Source organism: Phyllopteryx taeniolatus, chromosome 12 (genome assembly GCF_024500385.1).
Source record: "Phyllopteryx taeniolatus isolate TA_2022b chromosome 12, UOR_Ptae_1.2, whole genome shotgun sequence".
In the NCBI taxonomy this organism is placed as follows: domain Eukaryota; kingdom Metazoa; phylum Chordata; class Actinopteri; order Syngnathiformes; family Syngnathidae; genus Phyllopteryx; species Phyllopteryx taeniolatus.
In genome coordinates, this window is record NC_084513.1 from 13,020,436 (window position 1) to 13,039,201 (window position 18,766).

General features: G+C 39.2%; 1 protein-coding gene across 3 annotated transcripts; it reads left to right on the forward strand.

Annotated features, from left to right (window-relative positions):
- The first annotated feature begins 1,459 nt into the window (after positions 1 to 1,459).
- On the forward strand, positions 1,460 to 18,410 carry hat1 (histone acetyltransferase 1). Of its 3 annotated transcripts, XM_061792234.1 has the most exons (12): positions 1,460 to 1,543; positions 2,080 to 2,151; positions 2,504 to 2,579; positions 4,151 to 4,271; positions 10,644 to 10,820; positions 10,914 to 11,035; positions 11,613 to 11,717; positions 12,861 to 12,967; positions 13,492 to 13,643; positions 14,065 to 14,181; positions 17,706 to 17,755; positions 17,896 to 18,033. In XM_061792234.1, the coding sequence occupies exons 1-11, from the start codon at positions 1,537 to 1,539 to the stop codon at positions 17,718 to 17,720; spliced, it is 1,071 nt and encodes a 356-aa protein (XP_061648218.1). In that variant the 5' UTR covers positions 1,460 to 1,536; the 3' UTR covers positions 17,721 to 17,755; positions 17,896 to 18,033. The 3 variants fall into 3 exon arrangements, with proteins under 3 accessions (XP_061648218.1, XP_061648217.1, XP_061648216.1); XM_061792233.1 differs by lacking the exon at positions 17,706 to 17,755 and having other exon boundaries at positions 17,896 to 18,410; XM_061792232.1 differs by lacking the exons at positions 1,460 to 1,543; positions 17,706 to 17,755 and having other exon boundaries at positions 2,061 to 2,151; positions 17,896 to 18,410.
- Positions 18,411 to 18,766: the final 356 nt, after the last annotated feature.

The window sequence follows — 18,766 nt, forward strand, 5'->3', positions numbered from 1 at the left end:
AGGCGCCCTTCCATCGGATGATGCTGAGTCATCTTTTCGAAGGCGAGACATCTAAAATCGTCCATAATACTAATGCAAGCTAAGCAAATAAATGATAACTTCTAGAATATATTTAACACATTATAACAGTGTTTTCCAACCTTTATTGAGCCAAAGCACTCATTTTACATGGGGAAAAAAATCACACAGTACACCTCCAAACCAAAATGTCACAAAAAGTATGAATGCTAAACTAATGATCTCAATGACTTGTCTCTATTTACTCACAAATTGACTTACTCAATGCAAAATCTGGGCCTGTTCACCTGAACACAGAGCTGATATACTGTACTTGCAAGAAACTATGACTTATTCTGTTGTATGAATGGCAACAAATGGATACACAGGTTTGTTGCACATTCTGGCATTTAATGGAGGGGCATTTAATCGTTGTGTCTGTCACTATATGTCACTGGCATAGGTGAAAAATTATATTTGTAATTAATTAATAATTTTCTGATGAATTAAGTCAAATTGGATAATTTCCTGCAGCAGCCCTGATGATCTTGAACGTGTGCCACGGTGGCCTGAATGGGAATCACTACACAGTGATAACAGACAAAATGTATGAAGTAATGCCAAACATCCATCCATTATCTGTACTCTTTATCCTCATGAGGGTCATGGGTGAGCTGGAGCCTATTCCTGCTGATTTTGGGTGTGAGACAAGGTACAACCAGAACCAAAGCTGTATATAGGAAAGTCTGGAGAATGACATAAGTGGGCACCACATTGTTACCCAGTTTTTCAAATTATACAATCTGCAGGGGATATTTGACACAAATCTCATAATGTATATATATTATTTTAATATGAGATTATCATCATGCCCAAATAGTTGGCTCTTAACTTTCTTTTTTCAAAGGGTGTTTGTAACAAAAAAAAAGCTTGCAATATCTCAACAGAAAAAGAAGAACATCAAGTACACGCACATGTTTTGCTTTCGCTGGTCACATAAAATGATGTGGCGGGCCGAATCTGGCTACCGGGACGTTAGTTTTACATTTGTGGCCTACAGCCACACAACAAACTATTTAACCAAAAATCTACATACAAAAGGTCAAAACCTGACCAAGGCTACCACAGGCCTATACTATAAATCTGGCAGAAATGGAGACGCTGGGTGACAACATGGCATCCGTAAATCATGTGACGTGGATTTAACCAATGACAGAGCAGTACGGTAACTTCAACGCGTGTCCAGACTTTCGTTTATACGGCTTTGCCCTGTGGTTATGCGCACAATAAATATATAAATTAAGGTTTTTAAGTGAAATGAGAATGGTCTATTTTTTTAATCGGGAAAATATGTAGATATTTATGTACTGTATTTAAATATTTTATTTAAAAATATCACAACAAAGTACGCTGGGGAAAAAAAAAAAAGCATAAAAAACTACATCCGCTTTTTCCGGAAACAGGTAAACCCGGAAGTGCTGATTGCGCGGTCTTTTAGGACGACAACAACACACACTCTCCCCTCAACATTGTGCAGAAATGGCGGGTACGTATTTGACAGCTTCGTTGTATTTGCCTCCCCTTTCAAACAGTTTTTCTTTATACCAAGCCAAACGTAGACAGACATGTGCTCCCCGAAACGTGTAAAGTGCCGAGCGGGACGATACATTAGAGCACCAAATTATAGACGGGGCCTGCCTGCTATGTTAGCAGCGTGCTATCAGTCTGTCATAACATGATGTGTGTTTCGCACTGTGGGTTTATACGAAAGATATAACTTTTTCTCTTATTGTTGACGTTGTTTTTAGCCGTTATTATGCACGCAAGCCACCTTAACTATAATGCGGGATGTGAATGACCGTCTATAATAACAGAATAGCTACGTTGTGTTGTTTACTAGTCTCGTTAGAGGCTGGTACTAGCTCACACCTGTTGTATTTCCTCCGAAGAATTTGTTTGGATAGAGTGATCTTTTGTCGCACTGCTTTGTGTTGTGCACAGTTAGTGTGACTGCATATTCATTGAAACTATACTGTGGAAAGTGTAGCCTTTAGTAACTGCTAATGCAATGTGTTCCCTCAGGAGTAAACAACATGGAAAAGAAACTGGCTGAATTTAAGTGCGACACCAACGAAGCTGTATGTTTAAAGCTAAGTATGTATTTTTTTTACTTGTATTTTGTTTTTTGCTCTATTCACCATATACATTGTTTATTGAGCCAAGGCACCAATTTTATGAAAGAAACATCTCATGACACACCACGACGCAAAAATAATGATGATCTAGTCTCAATTTACTCACACATTTATTCACTCAATGTGCAATCTGAGGCTGTTTAATTGAACGCAAAGCTGATATACATGTGGGAAGCATGTGGACTCGTTCTGTTGTATGAATAGCAAAAGATGCAGACACAGGTTTATTGTACCTTCTTTCACTCACTGATGTAAACAAAGAAATTATTTGGTAAAAAGCAAAAAACATGAACACACTCTCTTGCACTCAGTACGCTTTCCAGAGGATGTTGATGATGATGGCACTACATTCCACCCGGAGTACAGCCACCAGATTTTTGGAGATGAGTAAGTAGTTTTTTTTCTATCTTTATATACTGTAGAGCACAGCATCACTGATGAGGGTTCTCCAATTGCATACAAAGTTCATATTGGTGTTAAGTTGTCAACTAAACTCGTACTACTCATGAGAACCAACCCGTTGCAGGAACGTTTGTGGTGTGGCAAGTAAAATGACTGTAAAATGGCAAAATAATATGGAAAACAAAGACTGATAGAATGGTTCCATTTTGATAAGAGTAAGACTACCTTACTGTAAGTAGCACCTGTGCTTGCCTGTGTTTTATGATTCCTGAAGTCACAATATGTTCTATAGCAGTGTCAAACTCATTTTTGGGCCACATTGTAGTTATGATCTCCCTCAGAGAGCCGTTATGATTCCGAAACCATATAAATGTATAATCGCCTCATCATATACACAACAAATTGATGGATAACTAGTTTTGTCAGAAGTCAAGGAAAGTATTTTAACTCTAAACCTGTTTTCTATACCTGCTCATAATTTATTAAAAAAGAGGCTTGCAATATATTAATGTTATTAAAAGTGAAGACAATTTGCAATTTTGGAACAGATTTTAGCAAGAATTATGAAGTTGATGCTAGGGGAGTCAACTTTACCACTGCCCAATGATTATAGCTTGAAGTCAAATAATGGTCATTCGCTTGTTTTGGCAGTAACAACACGGACACCTTGCTGAAATCAACAGTTTGTCAGCGCAGCAAACTAGCCTCAGTGCCGCAAGTGTGTGAAAATGTTTTACTAAAAATGAGACCATTAGCACAGTCACTTGCAAAATATGCAAGTCTATCCTTAAAGTATAACAAAAGTGAAAGGGCTACCGCTAACTGGCGAACAGCTTAAATCCCCACGTCAGCCGTCAGCGAATTCACCAAACACCTCCACGTAACAGTGAAAAGGTGGACAATACACTGTAACGTCTGCTTAGACGAGAAAACGAAGACAAGCGGTGGTTAATCAGTAACTTCAATATTTCAAAATGAAGGGTTAATGACACCAACAAATAGAGTTTTGCTCAAGCCTTCATCCCACAGACACACAACAAGCTCTTCTTCCTCCTTCCAGTCGACTTACCAGCCTATCACAAATCACACTCGTACACCATGGTCTCACAAGCCCTCGGACCTTAGTAAACTCTTGCAACAATTCACGAAACACAACTGCAGGTTTGCTACAATATATTACTGCAAAGGATTCCTTCCTTTAATTTTTTAAAAACAGATACTACCATTCTAATACTGTAGTGAGTACTGAATCTGCTGTTGCAATCAGCTCCAATAGAAAGCACTAATTGGGGACTTGTTGAATTGCTTGCAATTGTATGCTTCTATAATCTACCATAAATTGCAAGTGATCTTGGACTGAAAAAAACAAACAAAGAAGACAACAACATAGTATAGGCCTGCAGTATTATATAAACGTTTGATGAATTGTGATAATTAAGAGCACTAAGAAGATGTATTCTAATCCTAAAATTTGCAAAGTTACAATGAGCTGCCTGTCATTTTTTTGTTGACAATTTTTAGAAAGTTGTATGTTTATTCTGTTCCTTTCCCCACAGTGAAGTGGCTTTTGGATACAAGGGTCTTCAGATACAACTCTTTTACACAGCCGGAAGCCTAACCACTCTTTACAAAGTCAAATATTCCTCCAAAGTCACTGACACATTTGACTGTGTGGAGGTAAGATTTGCTTGTTTGGGTGATATATATATATATATATATATTTATTTATTTATTTAATTTGGTTGTCATTGTTGCATTTAAAACTACAATAGCCCTCTGTGTGATTATTAAGATTGTCATGAATTCACTTTATTATTATACACTGATATTACACTTGTTCCAGCCAGCCATTGTTTTGGTATGATAACCACAAAAAGATGTTTTTTTTGCACTGCGGAGGTCTGTATGGTATTAAATGACAAACCATTACATAACAAAGACTCATCAGTTAAAACGGTAATATTAAAAAAATCTATATTTGTATCTCCCCAAACTTTGCATTGGTAAAGGTTTGCCCCTTACTATCTTCTGAATATGCAGAAAGAGCAACCCCAATCTTGGACTAAAGTAACCTGAACAAAGAAAACATGATACTGGTATGAGGTAATCCATAAGAGGGGACATGTTTTTATTGTATTTATTTTTTTATTCTCAAAGTTGTCTCCTTTAAACACCCCTTGTTGAGAACCGGCCTTCTTTCTCAGAGTAAACGTATTGCAGAATGGCATCTGGTATGATACACAATATGCATTATTACTTACATTTTTGCGACATAGAAGGCACATTTGTTTAGGCATTCTAGGAGCTTGGCTAAACATTGAAGAATTCATAAAATAAATGTGTAATCATTTCAAACTAATTTAACTTGTTAGTGTGGGCATGCACAAATACATCACAACCCAAACAGTAATTGGGGGGCAGGGGGCCCAGCAATACAAGCGGCCGAAATGAGTTACCTCCGCAGTGTGTCCGGGCTCTCACTTAGAGATAGGGTGAGAAGCTCGGTCATCTGGGAGAATCTCAGAGTAGAGCCGCTGTTCCTCCTCATTTAGAGGAGCCAGATGAGGTGGCTGGGGCATCTGATTCGGTTGCCTCCCGGACGCCTCCATGATGAGGTGTTCCGGGCACGTCCCACCGGGAGGAGACCCCGAGGACGACCCAGGACACGCCGGAGAGACTAAGTCTCTCGTCTGGCCTGGGAACGCCTCGGGGTCCCCCCAGAAGAGCTGGATAAAGTGGCTGGGGAGAGGGAAGTCTGGGCGTCCCTTCTAAAGCTACTGCCCCCGCGACCAGACCTCTGATAAGCGGTAGAAATTTGATGGATGGATGGGGCACAGCAAAGTATGTATGTACAATATGTTTACTGCACCACTAGTGTCCATCTGAGTCGCATTTCTTAGAGTCATTCAATTCTTAGCTCCCATACTCTATATTCTGATGGAGGGAGTTTGCATTTAGTGTGCATGCATTTAGTTTTTCTGTACACTGTTTCACTACAACTGTGGCAAAATGTTTTGTCAAGCAGTTGTGGGAAGTACTGTATCTAAGTACAAATACTTTGTTACTGTACTTAAGTAGATTTTCTGGATATCTGAACTTGGATATTTATTTTTCTGGCAACTTCTTTTGCTTCTACTGCCGACAATTCTAAACAGATCTGTACTTTCTACTGTACTTTTTTCAACCTCCGACTTCTACTGTCGACAATTAAAAATACAGTAGATCTGTACTTTCTACTGTTCTTTTTTCAATCCCCGCAGATGAGGAAACAATTGAAAAAAAAAAAAGCATAAATACCAGTTGAGAGCTTAATTGAGTGATTGAGTTGAGATCTTGGGGAATTTATTATAAGGTGGAAAAACAGGGACAGCAGTGACATGGAGCAACGTGAACCAGGGAGCTTTAACAACAATAACACAAATTTGGAAAAGGAAAATATTCCCCATCCATGGCCTTATCTAAGAGAATTGTCGATTTTTGTAGAATCCAAGAATCATTTGTGGAATGTATTGTCTTGTGTCAACCTAAAAACCATCAGCTTTGTTTAAAAAAAATTGTCTCGTCTGAAAAAAAAAACACACATACAGGTTAGGTTTATTTTGTCTCTTGTTCCCATTAGCTGACCTAGCATCTTTTGTTGGTTCAAGTTACCATAGTTATGGGAATAGTTGTTTTGATAGCGTGTCGAGTGATTTGTTTTTGTTTTTCTTCTCCGTACAAACACTATGCAAGTTAATAAAAAAGGGAAACTATTTTGTGTGGAGAGGTTGTTGTTTTTTGCATTTGTTTTTTTCGTCTTGCTTCTCAAAACATATTTCATAACATAATTGACAGTAAAAATAGATTTTTACTTTTGTACTTGTACGTTTCAGTCTACTTTTTTTTCTACTTATGTAGACAGCGTGAGTACTCTTTTCACAACTGATGTTGAGACACTTATTTTGGGTTTGAGTAACTTTGCCACTGCCGAATATATAATTGTCTTATACTGTTCATGCAAAAGCAATAACAAGCATTTTGTAAGACATTGGAAAACGTATAACATTTGTGAATAAACTCAATATTTACAGTATTGACACTTGACAGAACTTCTGCAGTTTGCTCAGGAATAATCCAAATGTATTTACAAATTCCTCACAAATTATACCAATAGATGCCCATTACTTTGTAGAAGCAAAGTGAATCTCAAACATGAAAGTTCACCAAATTTGCATCACTGGCAATTCTTTTGGTCACAACTCTAAATAGTTACGTTAAATGTTGATGAGTTGCGTGTTTGTGATGCACTCACATTGAGAAAAAAAATACAAAAATCTGTTTCATACATTGGTAATGGTTTAATCTGATAAGGATTGTAAGTGAGACACTAACAAGGTTTTTTGGGGGGGTGCGGGGGACTGGAGAACCATTTAATGTTTTTGGAGCCAACTGTGAAGGCGCAGATGATGTTCAAGATCAAGCATGATGGTTGCCTGACTGTCCATCTGCGCGTAGCGTTGACCCCAATGAAGCTCTGAGCGTTAAGGGTTTGGGTGCAGCTGGTGTCAGGGTGGAGAGCGAGGGCTGCGTCTGAAGAGTGTTTGTCTCCCGGTCCGAGTGCATGTGGACAGTCAGGCTGTGGTGCAGCTGGTGAGGAGCTCGAATTTAAGCAGCTGCAACATAGTCTCTCATCAAAAAGTACATCTTTTTGGACAATAACTATAATTAATATATATGGTAGACCAATGGTAATTTTCAACATTTCCATCCCCTATCTCTATGGGTGTGTGCATTTGATTGGACAAAAAAAAAATGGAGGCTTTACTGAAAAATTGAGTTAAGAGCGTCATGGTTTTGATGTGCTAAAGCACCCACAGAATCTTAAAGGAGATGAAATAATACCACAAATTAGATATATTTCCCTTTGTGATTATTGTTTTGGAATCAAATACATTAACAATGTCCTAAAGGTACATTGTTAAGTTATATTCAAGACAAACTAAGGCATTTATTCTGAAAGGCTGTGCAATTTAGTGTCTAGTATGTCGAAGAGTGGCTAAAACAAAGAGGCTTGTTTGTCCAAGGCCTTTTAAGCATGCTCCTTGTTTCTTCGAAATGCGGCCAAACAATTGCAATGCTGGAGAGGCATTGAGCTGCAGGTGCATTACCTCCAGTTTGATATTAGCTGATGTCTGAAAGGGGGAGAATAAGCAGTATTTTGTATTAGCCTTTTGTAGTGCATTTTGCCCCGACCTTCTTCATTTCCCTGTTCTCAATGCTGAGCAGTCTCTGTGGCAACATAATGCCCATCACACATGTAAATGGTGTGAAAGGGCTGCTTAGCAAAGTGTTCTCATGTCAATCCTTGTGGAAATGGATACAATGCAAACATTACAGCTGAACTAACCACGCGTTGCGCTAAGTAAAAAGTCCGGGGGTAGCACCCCTTTGTCTCTGAGGCCCTTTGAAAATGCAGGGCCCAATTCATTTGATTGGGTTCACTTGGCAGGATTAGAGGAGAGGCCTCTATTATGTCCGGCCAAAGGTTTATTAGGTTGAGATCCATTCATCAGGTTTAATTTCTCAGTGAGTGGCAGAAATGCGTTATTGTGGCAACTTCATCCCATATTCATGGTTTAACTTAAGGGGTAAATGTACAGATTTAAGTGGTCTTTTCACTGGGAGGGGGCTGCTGAAGCCTCTGCTCAGCTGACAGTTTTAATTGCCTAATGGTTTTCTTTTCATTGGTACACACACACAGGATTTGTGATTTATTTGTACAACCTATTTGATACATTTCTTGCAGTCTTCCCATGTGTGTGAAGACATGTTTATTCTAAAATATGTGGAATACAGTTGGTGCCTTCAGATATGAGTGACACGACTTTTTTGAGGTACCAGCCGTCGATCGGCAGATCTTTGCTTTCACTTGCGAGCGCAAACTTGAAATACAAGCGCTGTGTGGTGGCAAGTGACTTCACAACAAGTCGCAGTTTTGCAGATATAATGAGTCAATATTCTTCAAAAAAGAGACTTTAAGGTGTTAATTGCCACTCTCAGCTGAAGGTTACTGTCAAACTAAACAAAAGAGAGAATTACACGTTCTGAATTTAAAACAACCACATAGCCTCTGCTACCTTAATACTAAAATACAAACCAAAACTCCATAGGCTCACAGGCTAACAATTAGCATCTATGTGTTTGTGTTGTTACCTTTTACGCAACAGAGATCTGAACACAAACGGCGAGACAACACGTAGACAGACATTACAATACTCACAGGCATATATTGTTTATCTGCGAAGAACGACTAACATTACTGCAGCTTGCTGAGAACCTGGGAGAGTAGTTGTGTCTCCAGTACAGTATATCTGTATGCCTGTCTTATACTGTCCCCAGGTGGCGAAGGCGAGCACACCAGAAAAAGCAGCACAATGTACATTGAAGGAGATAGGGTGACAAAAACTGTTTATCTTTAATTCTATGTTTTTATAATGTATAGTACAACCCCAATTCCAATGAAGTTGACACTTTGTGTTAAACATAAACCAAAACAGAATACAATGATTTGCAAATCATGGTCAACCTATACTTAATTGAATACACTACAAAGACAAGATATTGAATGTTCAAACTGATAAACTTTATTGTTTTAAGCATATAATCGTGAACTCAGAATTTTATGGCTGCAACACGTTCCAAAAAAGCTGGGACAGGTGGCAAAAAGACTGAGAAAGGTGAGGAATGTTCATCAAACTCCTGTTTGGAACATCCCACAGGTGAACAGGCTAATTGGGAACAGGTGGGTGCCATGATTGGGTATAAAAGGAGCTTCCCTGAATTGCTCAGTCATTCACAAGCAAAGATGGGGCGAGGTTCACCTCTTTCTGAACAAGTGTGTGAGAAAATAGTCGAACAGTTTAAGGATAATGTTCCTCAACGTACAATTGCAAGGAATTTAGGGATTTCATCATCTACGGTCCATAATATCATCAAAAGGTTCAGAGAATCTGGAGAAATCACTGCATGTAAGCGGCAACGCCGAAAACCAACATTGAATGCCGTGACCTTCGATCCCTCAGGCGGCACTGCATCAAAAACCAACATTAATGTGTAAAGGATATCACCACCTGGGCTCAGGAACACTTCAGAAAACCAATGTCCGTAAATACAGTTCGGCGCTACATCCGTAAGTGTAACTTGAAACTAATATGCAAAGCAAAAGCCATTTATCAACAACACCCAGAAACGCCGCCGGCTTCTCTGGGCCCGAGCTCATCTAAGATGGACTGATGCAAAGACAACGCCAAACCACATTCTGCACGTGTTACAACAGCGTGGCTTCGTAGTAAAAGAGTGCGGGTTCTAGACTGGCCTGCCTGCAGTCCAGACCTGTCTCCCATTAAAAATGTGTGGCGCATTATGAAGCGTAAAATACGACAACGGAGACCCCGGACTGTTGAACAGCTGAAGCTGTACATCAAGCAAGAATGGGAAAGAATTCTATCTACAAAGCTTCAACAATTAGTGCTCTCAGTTCCCAAACATTTATTGAATGTTATTAAAAGAAAAGGTGATGTAACACAGTGGTAAACATGACCATGTCCCAGCTTTTTTGCAACGTGTTGCAGCCATAAAATACTAAGTTAATGATTATTTGTTAAAAACAATCAAGGTTATCAGTTTGAACATTAAATATCTTGTCTTTGTAGTCAACTCAATTAAATATAGGTGGAACATGATTTGCAAATCATTGTATTCTGTTTTTATTTATGTTTAACACAATGTCTCAACTTCATTGGAATTGGGGTTGTATTATAGTGTGTTATTTTTCTCATTAAAAAGCACATTACATTGTTGGTATTTTTGTAAGGCTTCAACAGATTAATGGTATTTCCATTGGGGAACGGGGAAAGATGACTTGAGATACGAGTGTTTTGAGTTACGAGCGTGGTCAAGAAACAAATTCTCGTATGTCAAGGTACAGCTGTATTTGAAAGCGTATGAACCATTTTTTATTTTTTTTTTCATAGTCCTTCACCACTGTAATGATCTGAATTCACATTTCAGCCCGACAATATTGATGGAAAAATCCGGGAAATTGTTCCTGCTGGGTTCACTTGCAACACTGATGACTTCATCACGCTCCTGGAGAAGGAGGCCAATTTCAGGCCCTTTGGCACCTTGTTGCACACCTACACGGTCCACAATGAGGAAGCTGGAGATCTCACTTATCAGATTCACAAGGTGTGAATACGCATCTTTTGCGCCGTCAATTGTTGTTGCAAGCTGTATTATACTTAGCTTGTAATATTTCCTTTTCTGTCATACCTGCTGTAGGCCGACTTGAGCTGCCTCGGATTCCGAGAGTACCACGAGCGCCTGCAGACCTTCCTCATGTGGTTCATTGAGACCGCCAGCTTCATTGACCCCGATGACGATCGTTGGGACTTCTTTCTTGTGTGCGTGATCTCTTTAATTGTCATTCTCCCTCCAATGTGCGCCCCCTCCTTACCCTGAACTATCTTAAAGGCTATATTGTGTCATTGAAAAACAAAGCCCCCTTTTGAGGCGCTTGTGGCCAATTACCCAGCCAGTTTGATTATATTCCCCCTTTAGGAGAATTGTTGATCAGGCAAGAACTTCTTTTTTGACAAAAGCCCTTTTGAATTTTTTTTAGGGGCATGGGTAGAATTGAATGCTGTTGTCTTTTGAAACATTGAACAATGTCTTAACAGTAAAAAGAGCCTCTGCCTGTGTTTCCTTTACCTTGGCACCTATTAATACTGACAATGGGCAAAATGGATTGAAGTGATTTTTGAGGAGCTCAGTCCCTCTTTCAGGCCTTTCTCTTCCTCTAAGTTGCAGTACTCCAATTAAGTGCATAATGTATTCAGCTTGCAGCAGGTGTACCGATCGGGCCTGGCTGCTCCAACTTGCTGGCGTTGTGGAAGTGGGGGGAGAACATAGAAGCTAAAATGGACACTGCATGAAAGTGTGCTTGTAATTGACCTGTTTGCCTTTGTGTTTTATCTGCAGATTTGAAAAGTACAAAAAAGATGGGGAGACCCTCTACGCAACCATTGGCTACATGACAGTTTATAATTACTATGCGTACCCAGACAAAACACGGCCACGTGTAAGGTAATTGCTGGGGCAGCATGGGCTGTCCCATTCTTTTGTGTGTTAAAGGGAAGAGGAAAATTGCACATTTCTTTATCCTCTTCCCAAAGAACGACCCAAATTACTGGCTTAGATCACCAATCATTGGTTTCATTATGAAACAAGGGGGATTTGTGTCTGAAAACAACTTTATAAATAAGCATTTGATGACAATGAATTAATTGTGCCGATGTATCAAAAATAGGCCTTACGTGATCAAGAATTTTGGGGCCGATCACCGATTGGAATTACAATTGCACAAATTAATATTAATGTTTGAAAGAACAAATCAACTACAACATTATTACAATTATTTACATTGCACTAACATTGCAACAATGCACAATGTAAAACAAAATAATTCAAAAAGTCAGTGGTCTCCAAACGTTTTAGCGCCACTGATCGTTTTCATGTGAAGACATATTTTGAAGGCATGGCATAGAAACAAAAACAAATGATTAAAAATCTCAGAATTATGCTTTACAGAGACATTCTTATTGTATCTCCACAGCACAGCGTGTCGTAAGACACCACAATGTAATCTGCCCAAAAACAATTGTGCATTTCTGTTTCACTGCTGCTATTTAACTTTTTTTTTTTTTTTTTTTATTGTATTTGAAGGTACCTAAGGTGTTCCGACAGTAATGACACAGTGCCATAAAGTGTCATTGTGCATTTTGGTGCACTTTTTGTCCTTAACCCAATTTCGATGATGAATAAAGTTCCTGTGAGTACACAGTTGTTGTCCGCGCATTATTGGCCGACATAATTTGGTGACAATCACAAAACTTACATGAAATGCAAATTATCAGCTGATCCGATCAAGCCTATTAGATCAGTGTAAATTCTAATCAAAACAACTCCGGTCAGTTTTTGTTCTTGCTGTGCTGCCACTTAGATATCACAAAACAATATAACATAATTGAAGCTGTGCTGTGGAGTTATGATGCTGGAATATTTGGTGTTTATAAGCCCATGTGGGCCATGTACATGTAGCTGGGCATACATTTGTATACATGACACAATAATACAATTTGATTCATTTCCATATAAATTTTTTTTAACTATTTTGCAAAACTAAAATACCCCCCAAATTATCTTTTTTTGTGTTCTTTCGCCAAACAGCCAAATGCTGATCCTGCCTCCATTCCAAGGAGAAGGTCACGGAGCACAACTTTTGGAGGCAGTGCACAGATTTTATTCTAGTGTGCCAAAAGTGCAAGACATCACAGGTGAGTGATACACTGGCTACAGCGATACGTTGCCTTGTACACCACTGCAAACTACAACCACATTAATAAACATATTGTGAGATCAATAACTTTCCGACAGTGTCACTCAAAAACGAAACCGCAAAGACGCATGGTTTTTTTTACTGCTCTTTTATCAGATCCCTTAGAATATGTGGTTGTATTTGAAGTGAAATTGTGTAAAAAATGTAGGGTTCAGTCACAAATAATTAAATTGATTTGTCACTGCTGTGTCTCTATCCTGTGGGGAAAGTTGATTTGGTGAGCTGGCATGAAAAATGGCCTGCTGAGGCTTTATTGAAACTTACTCGATCTAAGTTGTTGACATCGCTATGTGGCGACGGGGGATGAATACTAAACAGGCATGCCAGATTGGAATTTGGAGTGTGGTCCAATGCCACACATTTGGTAGCAGATGAAAAGGCTTCATGTTCCTGCTTACAGGCTAACAAACCAACCATAGAGATTTATATCATTCCTCCCTGACTGTAATCTACTGTTTTTAGCTGAAGATCCTTCTGAGAGCTACGTGAAGCTGAGGGACTATGTGCTGGTCAAGCTTTGTCAGGGGCTGCCGTCCTTCGCTGAGGACAAACTACACCTTGGCCTGTCAGCCGAAATGGTCGACGAGGCCCGAGGAAAACTGAAAATCAACAAGGTGCTTTGTCAGTAATTGCTTGGTAAATTCCTCACCGTGATAAATGTCAGAAAATATCAACAGTCTAAAGCGCCAAAATATTGAATAAACAATTAGTAGATGCTTATGACATCCTGTCACCTTTTTTTTCCTTCTCTTTTTGTTTTGGTCTGTTGAGGTGTGGTGGTGTCTTTATTAGTTTATCAACTAAATATATTCCAAACTCTAAATGTACAACAAAGGATTGATGTCAGTGTGAAGTGTGTGTTAATCATGGATAAGTACAGTATACTAATTTAGTATGTTGTTGTAGTGTGTTTTTCTTAGATTAACGCTTCTGTCTAAAGAAATGTTATGCCAAAAATCACTGTTTGACTAACTTGTTTTATCATAAAGTAAGCTTTGAGTTGAACCGCTTAACCATTTGATGATACCCCTACAGAAACATTCAAGGAGAGTGTATGAGATCCTGCGTCTTAGAGTGACAGACATGAGTGATGAAGAGAAATCAAGAGCGTACCGCTTGGCAGTGAAGAAGAGGCTATTTGGACCCTACAGGGTGAGTTTTTTTTGTTTTGTTTTGTTTTTACCCTCAGGATGGGTTAAGATCTGAACAAATATACACTGGTGCCTTGAGATAAGAGTGTCCTGACTTGCGAGTTTTGCGATATACAAGCCATTGAGTGATTTTTTTTTTTGTGTGTTTTTTTATAAACTTCGTAGCGCAAACCTGAGAAGCTGTTTATTGTCACTCTCAGCTAAAGGTTGCTGTCGAACTAAACCTAAAACAAAAAGAATTACACGTCTGTCATGTGTACCACGTAGCCACTGCTACGTTAATGCTAACATACAATGGGACACTCCATAAGCACGGGCTAAGAATTATCATCAATATGGCAGTCTTGTTACCCGTTAAGGAATGGATATCTGAACACAAATGGTGCAGCAACACATTTAGACATGTAAATATACTCACAGGTAGGACTGCAAATTCATTGAATTTTAATTGTGATCGTGATTTTGGCTACCACGATAAAATGAGCCTGATTGTTGGCGTTTTTTTTTTTTTTTTTTGTTCACATTTAAAATGCGGGAACTGCTGCATATGAAAAGTGCTTCATTTGCAGCGCCTAGTCAGCCAGCTACCAGAGGGTGAACATATGGTTAAGGCTTCATTAAGGGCTGGCACCGTCCTCCATAACCAACTTCAAATTAAGGCTTAAAATGGCATTAATGTCCAATGTAGTAATATATGAATCAGAATCGTCTTTATTTGCCAAGTATGTTCAAAAAACACACAAGGAATTTATCTCCGGTAGTTGGAGCCGCTCTAGTACGACAACAGACAGTCAATTGACAGAGAACACTTTAGAGACATAAAGACATCGAGAAAAAACAGTCACTGACCAATACAGGGTTGCTAGTTATCTGGTAATGCTGGTACAATTTATTTAAAAAAATTTTTGGGGGACAATTCCTCTAGCTCTTAGAGCAGTTTGAATGACTAATATAGCAATAGACCGGTGCAATGACCATTTTGCAAAGGGTGCCGAGACGTCAAGGAGTGTATGCAGTTTAAAGTGACTAGTAGCGTGATAATCTGGCACAATGTTGATTGTGCAAATGTTGCAGATACTCCTCAGTCAGTGTGCAAGTGGGGCAGATGCTACTCTGGCATGAGTGGCCAGTATTGGTCAACAACAAATATGCAGATAGTGCAGCGTGGCGAGACTACTACAGTGAGTGCAAGAGTAATGTATCATTGGCCTGACAGAAATGTGACAACAAACTCAAGATGATAAAATTGGCAGGATGTTGCCATGGAATTGTAGGTTTGCTGTTTAAGAAGTTGATTGCAAGAGGGAAGAATTTGTTGGGATGTCTGCTAGTTCTAGTTTGCATTGATCGGTAGGGCCTACATGAGGGAAGGAGCTGGAAGAGCTGGTGACCGGGATGTGGAGAGTCCGAGGGGATTTTGCACGATCTTGTCTTAGTTCTGGCAGTGTGACGCTTTTATCTTGAAGTTGGACCTCTAAGCACTTTGGCAGAGAGACGATGTGTCACGGTAAGACACTATTAACAATCGTGGTGGCGGCTGCCTTAACTACACCTTTTCGCCTGGCCTGACAGCAGTAAAAAAGCTGCAGAAGTAGAGGGAAATCACAACTATCGAGTTCTTTGCGGTTTGTGACCGTGCACGACTGACCAACGGTTATATTGACATTGATTTTTCAATTGAAAAGCCGGTGCTTACAACCCGATGTTATTGGTTTTTATGCATTAACTGTATTTGGTTCCATTAAGTTGGCATTCGTGATTACACTTTGTAATAGCATATTTATTCATTTAGCCCTTGGTAAAGTAGGATTTTTTTTTTGGGCTCCATTTATTTTGTTATGATTATCTATCATTTATTCTTATTTAAAGATTAATTTTGCACTGGAAACTGTTACATATTGTTTGTTGAAAAATAGTGAAATAAGAATAAAGATTTTTCCCTAATGTGAAGAATAATCATGACTAATAATCGTGATTACGATATTGATCAAAGTAATCAATTATTTTGGCCTTAATTGTGCAGCCCTACCCAGGCATATGCTTTATCCTCTGTGAAGAACGTCTCATATTACTGCCACCAGGGGGCCAAGGCGCGCACACCAGAATGAGCAGTGAGATTTGCATTGAAGGAGAAAGTGTGAGGAAAACTTTAAATGCTCTTAATTACATAATTACTGGATGTTTTTATGAAATATGATATTATGGAGTGCTATTTTTCATCATGAAAATTTTTTGGGGGAGAGGCTGAAATGTATTCTTGGTATTTCCTTTTCTCTTACACTTTGTTTTTTGGCATTTATTTCAATGGTGAAAAATTATTTGCGATAAGTGCCTTGAGTTACAAGCGTGGTCAAGGAACGAGTTAAACACTTATCTTAAGCCACCACTGTATATACCCGTAACTAGCGAATGTACAGTATATGTTGAAGATAAATGTTCTGAAAAGCTGTTCTAGTTCCCCCCCCCCCCCCCAGACACTTATTTTAAGGCTGTGACAATGACTACATTGTTGCTGCCACAACAGGGTGTAAGAGGCTCTGTCATCACTCAGGAATATGTGGTCTGGCTCTTTATGTACAGCGTTTGTGTCAGCATCTGCACGGCTTTGTCATGAATAATCTTGGTGGAAATGTGTTTAAAGCAGCTTGTCAAGAACATGTTTCTATTTAGACTTCTGTTGCTTTGTGTTGTAGCATGTTTCCATCGTCATCAGGGCAACTGCAATTTGGTCAAATGTTTTTTAAAACATTTTTTATGAAATAACTGTCACATTTTGGCAAGCTTTCTGTACAACCCAATAACAGTGAACAGGATGCAAATTATGAAATCACAGAGTGGAGCGGCGTGCCCTAACATAACCTCCTACATCCTGTTTTCACGTGACATTTTCTATAGGGCTTGTTTTGCATACCAACCATCAGGCATTCTGTTGTTAGCAGAGTAACCATGCCTCCAAAGAGGCAGAGTAGGACATGGAAAAGAGAGATCTGGTGGCCAGATGCTGCCAGAGTTTTCCTTCCCTGAGGAGATTTAGCTGAACGTTGGATGTCGCCACTTTGTAAATGTGAGAGAATTGTAGAGCTTCTTGTGACATGCCTCCATGCATGTGGAATTTAATTGTGGAAAAAGACATCACAGTTTCAAATGTCATTCGTCAATAGCTGTTAACCATGTGGTTTGATTTGCTTAAAAAAAAAATATTTATGGACACGCCACTCTAAACTGACTATTACTATCAGGTCCAGAAGCTAGAGTCCATCCTGGAGTAACTTGAAAAAAAATAAATAAATAAGGGACATTCATTCACATTTCAATGAAGTACACATTGCACACATTTTACATCAACACTGCTGCAGAAGTAGAGCATGAGTGGCCTTGACTGGCCTGCCTGCAGTCCTGCCCTGCCTCAGATGAAGAGAGTGGGGCACATTTTTTAACATTTTGAAGACTTGTGTGCACCAAGAATTCTTTGAAGGAAGAAAGGCAGATAATTACATCTGAAATGCTTCTCTGCTGCATCTTCAGAGCCTAGATGTTTGAAGTTTTGAGAAAAGAAGTGGCATCTTCACAAACCGGTAAACTTTTATCTCTTGCACATTTGAAATGGGGCCAATTACCTTGTAATAGTAAAATCACTAGCGATCAGAAATTATTTCCTAGTTGACAAAATTACAGTTTTTACCCTCACTCATGGCCTGTCTTGTTTCTTTCTCAGAAAAATCAAAGGGAGCTAACAAAGATGACGAAGTGCCTGCGGCTCGAGGAGGTGGTGTCCCAATTGGGTCAGATGGACACTCAGATGCAGCACGAGGAGCTGGAGAAGAGCTACCAGGTAGTCTTGGAAGACTACCGGCGAATCATCGAGAGGCTGGCGGCGCAGGCCTGATTGGGAGAGACCGCTGGCTAGGATCCCACCCTCTCAACTGTGTGGTCTGTGTGTACAAAGCCCTCATGAACTCTCACTTCAGCCAAGAAGAGACACTCGTTAAGATGTACAATCCAATCACAGTTCTAATTGCAGAGTGTTTTTACAGTAGTTGAGTCATGGGTTGCAGTGGAAAACTGTTATTTTTTTTCCTCCCGGCTTGTGTTGGTACACTGGAGGATAAGTGCAGCTTGGTGGGGGTCTGTTCCCCATTTGGAAGATCAGTCATGTTTGTAGATCTTTTTGTTGAACATTTCCCATTTTTCCACTGTTTTTCAGCACTTCAAATAAAAATGGTGTTTGTAGTTGCCTCGCATTGCGCATATCTTCACTAATACAGTGGCACCTAGACTTAACGAGTGACCCGACTTACGAGTGTTTTGAGATTCAAGTCGGTCTGCCAATTTTTTTTTGCGTTGCTTTTAAAGCAATTTTTTTTTAAAATATAAATGCTAGATCCTGGCAGTGAACTCAACTCACTTCACAACAACCAGCAGTTTGGCAGATAGTGAAATATATATATATGAAGCTGTTTATTGCCACTCCCAGTTGAAGCTTACTGTCAAAGCTTACTGTATATATGTATATATATATATATATACATATATACATATACATATATATGTATGTATATATATATATATATATAGTATTGTAATCA